General features: G+C 42.1%; 1 protein-coding gene across 1 annotated transcript in view; it reads left to right on the top strand.

Annotated features, from left to right (window-relative positions):
* The first annotated feature begins 252 nt into the window (after positions 1-252).
* Positions 253-11,139, top strand: part of CSMD1 (CUB and Sushi multiple domains 1) — a 1,068,142-nt gene continuing 1,057,255 nt past the window's right edge. The window contains exon 1 of the mRNA XM_041477428.1: positions 253-319. Coding sequence (XP_041333362.1) covers positions 253-319 — 67 coding nt within the window. The remainder of the gene's footprint in view (positions 320-11,139) is intronic.

The following is an 11,139-nucleotide window of genomic DNA, read 5'->3' as shown; positions in this document are numbered from 1 at the left end:
GCCCCGCCGCGGCGCGGGACTGATGCTGTCTGTGAGCAGAGCGGAGCGAGCCGCCCGCGCAGTCCTGCAGGAGGCGCCGGGCGCTGCGCGGCGCTCGGGACCCGGACCGCTCCTCTCCGCCTCTCCTCGCCCTGTGGTGGTTATTTGGCGCTGTCCTTAGCCCCGCTGCCGCTCGGAGGACACGGTCGCAGCCGAGAAGAGCCGCCGGGGGTTTTGTGTGAGAGTGTGTGTGTGTGTGGAATAACTGCAGACATGACTGCGTGGAGGAAATTCAAGTCTCTGCTGGTTCTCTGCGCGGGGCTCCTCACTGCAGCTCAGGGTAAGATTCGGGTTTCTTGCATTGCATTCGTGTAGGCTGTGGTTACGGCACTCATAACCCCTCAGCTAAATCTCTGCCGCTCGGTTGAGCTCTCTCCCTCGCTTCGTTTCTGCGCCGGCAAACAGCAGGCTCCTCGAGCCCGGTCTCCCTTCTCCCTGCCTCCCACCTCCCGCCGGTGTTCCCCTAGGGCTCTGCTCTCGGCCGGTCACTTCCCCCGGGAAAAATCAGCCCCCTGGAGTTGGGCAGCAGCCGCTGCGACGCCGCGAGCGGAACCGTGCGCATCCAGCCGCCTGGGCAGTGCCGGAGTTTGGGAACACTTCGCTCTCCGCGCACGCACGAACGGCACTCGCTGCCGTCTGAGGGACAATCCCCGGGCTGGCAAGTTTGGATCTCCCCTCCTCCCGCCTCCCCGGCTTTTGCCGTGCTCGAGGGGGAGCGCGGAGTGGGTGGTCGCGGAGAGCCGCCTCCGCCTGCTTTCAGCCGGCTCCGCTCCCCGCAAGTTGCGCGGAGGCGGGGATGCGGCGCCGGGGACACCTCCGCCAGCTGCCTGCCCGTGCCTGAGGGAAAAGGACTCCTCTCTGCTGGGTGTGCGGTGGAGAGAGTCTCCCAACCTCAGCTGGGCTTCTCCTTAAAATCAATGGGGGAGGGTGGAGAAACGAGGGGTGACGGTGGAGAATTTGGTTACACAACTTCAGTGCTGGCCTCAGCCCCATTACTTGCCTCATCGCTGGAGACAACAACTTCCCCATTATTCACTTCGCCTCTCATTAGCCCTGCGCTTTTTCATGCTGGGAGAGATGCGAGCCTGTGTGTGTGAGAGAGAGGAAGGGAGCGAGGCAGCTCGCAGCTGAGCACCTGTCCGCGATACAGCCTCTGTCATCTCCCACCTCGCTCCCGGTTGTTCTGCCTGCCTCCGGGATGACGGTTCCCCTTGCGGTTTGTACTGTCTGAGTCTCCCTTAACCCTTCCAAGGCGCTTTACATCGTTCCCACCATTTTATTTTTCTCGCTGCTCTTTTCGGTGCGGGGGCGGCTGAAGAGGGGGGAAGCAGGGATACCGCGGCCCCCGGGTTGGCGGGCGAGGCTGGAACCTTCCCCGTCCTGCGGGTGTCCACGGCCGGGTTCCCTCGCCCGCCTGGGTGGCACGGCAGGGTGCCTTCCTTCCGATAGCCTCCGGCCGTGATCTGCAGGAAGGGACGATAGAAGGCCAGCCCGGGCCGCCGGGAACCGGGCAGGAGCTTTGCCCGGTCCGGAGAGCGGCTGTGGCTCCACACCAGCCCGATAGCATCCCTCCTCTTCCTGGATCCTCCCGCTGCCGAGGTCCACCGGGCAACGCCACCCGGCTGCCTCTGTGGGAAGGAGCGGGGCGAGGAAGGCGCACGGCTCTCCAGGGCTGTGAATCCGCGGCTCCTGGAGATGGGGCTGTGCCGGGCAGCACACACAGCCCGGGGCGGACGGGGGCTTCTCGGCGTGGCTGCCCTACCCAAACTTCCAGCATCCCCACCCCCACCCCTCAGGTGCCTCCTTCCCCGGTCCCCGCCCGCGCACGCCCCGGCGCTGCCCCGGGCACGGCCCGGCCCGGCGGGAGCTGCGGGTCGGCGGCGGAGCTGCTCCGAGAGCCGCGCTCGGGGCCCGGGGCGCGGGGCGAGGGGCGAGGGGCAGCTGCTGCCGCGGCCACGCCGCTCCCGGGGCGGGCCGACACCCGCGACTCATTTGTTAAATACACTGTAGCCGGTTATGTCGTTTGACATTTAAGTGTTTTCTTTTCATGGCTGACAGCACATACGAAAAGCTGGAGGCTGGATCATGGTTATTCAGCGACGATCCGACGTGTTTTGCTTACATACAAAGGCTTTGCCAGGAACGCTTGGGCAATGCCTCTGATGCTGCTCTGCAGAATGTAATTATACCTGCTTAATGTGAAGCAGCAACACACCCACTTAAAGGCTAAAGACTGACTTAATATTGAAGTCAAACAACAGGTTGAAAGGGAACCATCGGGGACAGTTGACATAATTCCTTCCCATTTACCTTCCCAGGCAATTGAGCACAGGTATCTATATTTAGTCAAATGTAATCCTGAGGCTGAAATTACGTTAATGCTTTAGAGAGTGAAAAAACTCCTTCCTTAGTAACATAAAGACCCAAGATTTCAGAAGCACACGAAATAATTTTAATTACTAGATTCTCAGAACTCTGTATTACCAGCCCCTTGCTATCAAGTCATTTGGTCACTGTAAAAGGAAATCACCCAGGTTTTGCTTGGTTTTTGGGATTTTATAAGTGAAAAAAGAAACAAGTGCTGAATTTCTGGAGGTGTTGCCACAGGCGTTCCCATATCTTTCAGTAAAATGACAGGTGGGCTGCTTTCCACATTGTTCCTCGTTATGAAATGAAATGGAAACCCTTTGTTGCTGTGGAATTTTCTGTAACTTTTTTAAGGAACAAGGAAGGATGAAAATGAACATTCATCATCATTCACTGTGGTAGACTTGAGGTGCAGTTCTACACATTTCTTTGGACTGATTTATTCTGATTGATGGACCTGAGTGTTTTGGAAAACATTTGGGGAATTCTTCCCTGTTCATTGTGCTTTAAACATCAAGGGAAATTAGTCTGGAGTCATTTAAAGGAACCGCTTTCCCAGAAGCTACCCTATCATAGCAATTATGCTTCAACAAGACAGACGGCACCGTGTTCAGCTATGCATGTTAAGATGGGCTTGTTTATAGAGCCATTTGCTAATTCTGATATGATATATTGTAGCAAAAGCAAACATAAAAAACCCTATTGATTTTCTTGAAAGACAAAACACATCAGTATAATTTCTGTAAAAATTCATACTGGTATAGAACAAATAGTAGATTTAGACTCAATTCAGACTAAAATTCAAGAAAAAAAGAGTAGAAGACATTTCTGCTGTGACATAAGATCTGTGGACAACCTATATTCAGTAGAACATATATTCAGTAGAAATACCTACTGCTCAATGCCTAGCGTTGTTCCAGTACATGTTTTCAAGGTAATTTCCTGGACGTGTTTAGACAACCAAATACAGCACCTTCATTGCCACCTAATTGCCTCAAACTAAATGTACATAACCAGGCTTATGCACAGAGGTATCATTCAGATTAATGGAAATAACAAAGGGAAAACATTTATGTTCTTAAATTAGATACAGATAAGGACTCTCACATCTACAGCTCAGGATTTTCTTTTAAAAAAATAAATAAACCTCAAAACATTTTATGTACCTTCTGTTTGCTGCTATCACTTTGTCAAAATAATTACTATAACTACATCACACAAAGTTACCACTCTGTTTAAGGCCTACTCCTGTTGGACTAAGAGTGTTTGTCTCTTTTAAAGTCTTTTTTTTTCCTCCAAAGTAGTGCTTTTCAAACTGTGAGTCTGGTCTCTCTAGAGAGGCTCCATTCTCTTCCAGAGAAGACTAAAGCAATTCTGGGGAAAATGAGCTGAAAAAAAAGGAATTTTTAAAAGAACATCAGCGCAAGGTATTGAACACCCAGCTGTAAAACCAAGTATTTGACGGATGCATTCTCCATCCCCCAGCTCAAAGTGGAATTTGCTTTTGACAGGCATAGTAGTGAATATCCAGCTCTGGCTATGTAATATTTTAAAGTAAAAATGCATTTAATTTTTGGTAAGATCTGTAACTGCACTATTTTTTGCATTGAGATATGTATATGATGTCCTTAACTATGTATAGGAATAAGAAACTTGGTCAACTTGAATGTAATGTTGTGGAGAGCAGATCAATGCTACAAAGATTCCCCAAACATTTATTTTGAACTCTTGAACCCATAGTTGAGGTTTGAATTCCCACTGTCAACCAGTAAAGATTTTTCAGTTTCTCTGGTGTGTGTGTGTGTGTGTGTGTGTGTGTGTGTGTGTGTGTGAAACAGGATACTGTTGTGAGGAACTGAAGATGGTTTACAGGCACATGAAGACATAAGCACAAATGGAACTTCAGGATGTATTGAAATCTGTGAGGCCACTTCTGATTTGTATAGATAACCATTCTGAAAATTGTCTATACTGCAAATCTGTCTATTTTACTGACTCTCACTCTCATGTCCCTTCATACAGACATGTATGATTTTGATCAGACAATGGGCTTTTTTGTTTGGGAAGGGCAGTTGTCATTTTTCCCCCTGCAGACTGCTTTGTCTATATAAACACTTCATCTGGTTTTTACTCATGGTGTGGTATTAGTATTACATATGCATTGATATCGGCAAATTTTTTAAAAGATCTCTATAGCACTTATGCCTCCACAGCATTTACACTAATAAAAGCTCTTGTCCAAAAAAATTAGGAACAATCTGAAACGAAATATTTTCAGTTATACATTCAAGATTTACCATACTCTATAGAAAGGCTGAAAAGCCTCAGGGACCACTGTTTTCAACTTTTTCAAGATGTAATTCGTACACCATCACATTAAACTCCTTCTTGTAACCTTTCCTTGGAGAATTGACTGCTTGGTAGTGTCACAGTATAAAACCTCCAGTGGATTTAAAGATAAAATGTAATTTCATCGTGCTCAAATCTGTATTGAGCCATGGTGTTTCTCCTTGGCCATGATGACATTATTCTGCTGGCAAACAGCTTTCTGTGTGAGCACACACTGCAGCGCAGTGCCGGGCTGCCTGCAGCCGGCAGGGGAGGCAGTGTGGGAAGGGGAGTTGCAGGTTTAACTCTACAATCCACTGAAGCAGTAGCATAAGTGTGAGACCCGATCTCTAATAAAACTCCAATGTACAGCTGGATTCACAGAGTCACAGTCACAGAATAAGAATCTGGCCTCTAATTCTCCATATGGCTGCAAAATTAGCCATATTAGACTGAGATAAATTGGATGTTCTTCCAATTTTTGCAGTGAGCAAAGAATCATATGGAAATTCTCCTAATGTGTATGAATCACTTTCTTTTACTTAGAAGTTTTACTTTTCTACGTCAGCTCTAATTTCCCTTAAACCATTTTTTATCAACCACAAACTTTTGAAATAGGGGAAAAATGGCATTAATGCCTGAGGAAAGCTGTGAGATATTTCTTTGTCCTGACACATCTTTGTTCTGGCTGGATGAAAGACTTCACTCCACTATATGACATTTCCATTGCGTTTAAGAAAATCTACACTGTATTTGTTATAAGCATTTCTCAGAGGAATAACTACTTACACAAATAACTTGCATTATTGTTAGTGTTATATTGACACCAAAGGCAACCTGTGTCTGTTGTCTGCATTTAGTAACTGAATGGTAAATGCAGGCATGCATGCACTCCTTCAAGACTAATGCATCTTACTTCTAAAAACAAGTCATACTTTCTCAGAGACAAGAACTTTTTCTGCACTTCTTTCTCATATGAAAAAAAAAAAAAAAGAAAAGAAAGTGATGGTAGTTTCTTGCCATTTTTACCTGGAGGGCAGTTTCATTTAAGGGACAAAGCAAGATTTAATCACTCTTGGATTGCTGATGATTAACCAGAACTCTTGATTAATCGGAATATCGTCAATGATCTGCTTTTAGCAAAAACAAAAACAAAAACAAAAAAAAAAAAGGAAAAAATTACAAATTCTAATAATGCTTTAATTTCCATCATAAAAATTAATCACAGTTTCTTACAGCTTTTTAATTATTTAATTATGCATTTTAATGATACATTCATGCATATTCTGAAATAGTGATTTGACTTCTTTCAAGTAAATTTCTTGTCTCATCCCTGTCTAGTAAAAGGTAACTTCAGGCAGTTCTGAGAGCCCAATTCTGCTGCATTGGAAACTGAAATTTGTATTGATTTCTGAAATAGCTCAATTGGGTACTTTTGAACAGATTGCTACTCCAAATTATCCAGACAAAGTAGATATTGCAGCTGAATGGTGGAGTCAGACCCTGTTTAATTTGAGCTCTTGTGGAGAACTTCTGACAATGTTTGCACCCATGAATGACTTCAAAAAAGGAAAACTGGGTGAATCACAGCAACAGACCTTGATAATATTAATATATTTATTTATATGTGGAAGCAATTTGTTTTTAAACAGCATCTCTGGTATCTCTGAGCATCTGACTCCTACCTTACTTCATTCTTTTTCTCTGTTTTTTTCCTTTAAAGACATTAAGAAGAATACACAGAGAAACCTAGTATCATTTTAGTCTCTGGATGTTTTATATCTGTCTTACAGTGTCCTATGGATACTGAAGTACAGAATCATGTTCCGTATTCATGTCTTTGTTGTACAGTGGCTTTCCAAAAGAAACATTTGCAGCACTGCAGCTGACACAGACCTGAGAAAATTACAATGAGTAAAACTTTTTATGCAGTGTTCGTTTTGCAAATTTGTGTGAAATATGGCCGGCATTTAAAAATTACATTTTGCAGTACTTGCTTTGTGCCTTGTGTTCAATTGGAAGGCAATATTTTGGTTTTTTTTTTAATGCAATTTTGCCAAACATAAAGTTTTTTCTTATTTTTTTATTTCTTCTTTGTTGTCTGATAGTTTTCCTTTTTTCTGTTTTGTTTTTTTTTTTTTTTTTTTTTTTTTTTTTTTTTTTTTTTTTTTTTTTGTTTTTTGTTTTTTGTTGTTGTTGTTTTTATTGAAATGTTCTTACAATTCTGATATTTGCAGCAAAACTTTGACATTTGTCACAGCGTAAATCTGGGTCTAGGAATATTTTTTTCCTCTCACCCATCCTATGAGTTGCAGATCAAATGTAGCCATGATACAATATTGCATAAATCATTGTTTACTTCCTTTGACCTGCATTACTTGCCATATTGTGTTCACACATAAACTCCAAAAGAACATAGATATTCAAACTTTTATTTACCTACACTGGTGCTGAAACACAAGCAATTTACAGTACTCTGGGAAGAAAAGTGCAGCCAGTCTTGCCCTGTACTTGAAAGTTGGGCCTAAACAGATTGGGGACCACAATGAGATTGTTTTCTTTTTTAAATAGTGGCCCAGCTGTAGCTTGGATTTAGTGTCCTCACTGTGCTTGCAATACTGGCTGCTAAAATGGATGGGTTAGCTTGGCTTGCTTTGCAGAGTGTATCCAGAATACATGCCTGAGATCTTAGGCTTGGCTTTGGGCATTGTGCTTGAACTTGGCTTGTGAGAGTGCCTTGGGGTTCAGCCTCAATTCATGGTGCATACAACACACACCATGGAACCTTGGCACCCACAGCCCGAGTACTGTGGGTACTGCTGCTGTACAACACAGATGGAGCTGCAAGGAACAGGGAGCTCACTTGGTCAAGAAGCAGCTGATGTTAGGAAGCAAGTGGCTAGATACTGCAGAAATATACATGAGCTTACAGAACCTGCCTTGCCCTGAACCTAGCAAAAAATGCAGGTGACTGTGAGGGCAAGAAAAAAAGGAAAGAAAGAAAGAATGATGTTTACACAAGAGTGAATGTCTGGAAAAGCCACTTCAATAAAATTAAAAAAAAAGCAAAATTTAACTTATTTTTAGACTAATTTTGCATGCTTCTGGCTGTGAAACAAATGGTCATGACAAATCACACTGTTCTCACTAATGTTTGTGGGATATCAATGCAAAAGCTGACTACATTCAAGTGACTAAGTGCACTATTTTAGCTTTGCCCCAGCAGCCAGATTCTCTATTGGTATCCTGCTGATGTTTCTTATAATACATAGATTGTGTCATACCAAGCATTTTTTTGAGGGGGAGGGGGAAACATAATTCACTTTCAGAACTTCAGTTCAGTCAAACAACTGCTAATATCACAGTCAGTGACCCTCTGCATTTGTAGATATCTCTCGAGAAATTAAATTGATTTTCTTTATCTTAGCACATAAATATCCTCAGCACACATTTTGGCCCATTGTTTGCAGTGGCTCTTACACTGAAGAACATAGTGTTAATAGATCTTACGAAGTCAACAGTGGCAGCAGGAGTAGCATTTTGATCTTTAGCTGTACTCAATTATTTCTGTTTAGCTTTCCTGTGAAATCTATTGTGAAATTTATTTACCATAAATGGAAATACAGAAATCTTCTATTTTTTTTTTTTCCTGGTACCTAATGTAGTTCACTTCAAAGTAGCTGTAGGGAAAAAAGAAGCATTCTGCTATGCAGAAGTAGGTAAATTAGAGATAGACTTTGGTCATCAGTTAAGTAGTTTGGGTTGCTTTATATCAGATTTTAACTAGTTAGGACCTGATCTAAAGGTTGGAGAACTCACAGAATTTAAAGTCTTAGTAATCTTAAAAGGCTTTTAATCTTACCCTTGTTATAGCCATATATCACACAGACAACTTGCATTGAAATGAAGATGCTAGAAAAAATCTAATAACATTAAAGAAAATTCAAACTCAGTTTGTTATGAAATTGACCACAGAAATGCTGTTTAGAATCATAGAATGGTTGGAAAGAACCTTAAAGATCACATTATTCTAACTCCCGTGCCACAGGCAGGGACATTTTCCACTAGACCATGTTGCTTAAAACAACACCTAACCTGGCTTTGAACTCTTTCAGGGATGGAATATCCACAGCTTCTCTGGGCAACCTGTTGTAGTGCCTGACCATCCTCACAGTCAAGAGTTTCATCATAATGTCTAATCTCAACCTATCGTCCTTCAGTTTGAAACCTTTCCCCCTTGTCCTGTCACTACATGCTTTTGTGGAAAGTCCCTCACTGACTTGCTTGTAGGCCTCCTTTAGGTACTGGAAGGTGCTCTAAAGTCTTCCTGGAGAGTTTTCTTCTTCACACTGAACAGCCCCAGCTCTCCCAGCCTGTCTCTGTAGGAGAGGTGCTCCAGCCGTCTGACCATCCTCATGGCCTTCTCTGGACTTGCTCCAACAGGTTTATTACTGTGTCAGGGGCCCAGAGCTGGACACAGTGCTCCAGGTGGGGTCTCATCAGAGGGAGTAGAGGGGCAGAAGCATCTCCCTCAACCTTCCCATTTCTTTCAATGCAGCTCAGGATATATTTGGCTTTTTGGGCTGCAAGCGCACATTGCTGCGTCATTTGAACTTCTCATCCACCAACACCCCAAGTCCTCCTCAGGGCTGCCCTCAATCAATTCTCTTTGCAGCCTGTGTTTCTGCTTGGGATTGTTTCAAGTCCTGTGCAGGACCTTACAAATTAAATTTCATGAGGTTTGCACAGGCCTGCCTCTCAAGCCTGTCCTGGTTGGATGTTGTCACTTCCCTCCAGCCTGTAGTCTGCCCTGCAACTTGTTGTTGTATGCTTAAAGGTAAATGATGCCTCAAATTTTTTTGACCTATCTGAAATGTATCTCACTACACTGGCTTTCACTGGTTATATAATTTATTTGGTTCTGAGGAAAGATTAACCTTTAATTGCTTTCTTTAGCAACATTTAGTAAACAGGCTGATAGCATGGAGATGATCTATGCAAACAGCAAAGAAGGATTTCTTCAACCCATGTTGCCATGACAATTTAGATTTTTCTTGTCAACTCCTGAGAAGCTTCAAAGTAATTTCTTTAAAGCAATGAATCAGGGGATATTTTGGAAATTGAAGTTGCTCTCTTTTTAAATTTAGTATCATTTAACACAGTAAGGGGCCTGACTCAAAAGATTGTAATATCTACAAACAAGAACTATTGCAAAAAATATAACATCATGTAACTCTCTTTGTGGATCTCTGATAGTTTACATCAGCAGTGAAGCTGACTTCAGATGCTTTATCAAGTGAATTATATTTTGTTTATTAACTATATGATAATAATAAATAGTTATCATAAAAATAAGAATGGATAATAATAGTGGAGAGCCCAGATTATTAGCTGTCATTTTGATCCTCATGACAGTATTTTATCTTGCAGTTATTTTAAGGTAATTGGATTGCAGAAGGATTAGAGAACAAAGATGGACTAAACATTTTACCTTTTTTTATATAGTTGCAATTATAACATTAGTTCAATGAATGAGAAATAAAATCAAAAGACTGTTGTCTGCATGTTTAAATTGCTATCCCAGATAAGTTCCCTGTACAATATTATTAGTAATCAAACTGAACTTCCCTCTTGTTATTCATTCTAATTGAAATAGACTGTTTTGAAAAAGAACTAAAACTAGTCCAAACTAATTTAATTTAATTTAATTCCTAAGAAATAAATTACTGGCTTAATGAGGTATTTCTTAGGTTGCTGTTAGCACTGATGAAAACATGGTAAATGGAAGGAAGATAATGTGAAATGCTGTTTCTGCTGGGAAAATACATTTCTCTGTATAGAAGACAAGAAAAGTAGCTCAGTAATGGTTTTCTTTTTAAAATGTTCCTGGCAGATGATGGTCACTGTGTTGGTGTAGTTTGTTTACAGCTTTGCAATAGATTTGAGATGAGTCATATCACATTAGAAGGAAAATTGAGAATTTGTTTTGTCAAAGTGAATTCTGTTTTCCTTTTTTGTCATATATACTCAAATTACTAGCTCTCTTTAAACAGAGACACCTAATTGATTTTTATAAGTGTTTATTCTTGTTATATCTATAAATCTGAGTTCCTGCTGTTAGAAATGGTAAATGCAGATTTATTCGTTCTATACATGGAATAAGGTGACTGAGCTGGAGTCTTCTGTCAGTTCACCTCATGCATCTCCATTACACTATTTTATTTTCATGCTAGTTTGAACCACAGTAATTTCAATGTCTACAAGCAGGGTTGTTTTTCTCAAGCCTTTCTATCCTCTTGCCTTCAGAATGGGAACTGACTGAATAAGGACTATAGGATGGATCCTCAAGATTTCTCTTTTATAGAGATTTTTATTTCTGTCTTAATTCCTTACTGAATTTGTAAG

Source organism: Pyrgilauda ruficollis, unplaced genomic scaffold (genome assembly GCF_017590135.1).
Source record: "Pyrgilauda ruficollis isolate IOZ18807 unplaced genomic scaffold, ASM1759013v1 scaffold40, whole genome shotgun sequence".
Lineage (NCBI taxonomy): Eukaryota > Metazoa > Chordata > Aves > Passeriformes > Passeridae > Pyrgilauda > Pyrgilauda ruficollis.
This window is presented reverse-complemented; position numbering and strand designations above follow the sequence as displayed.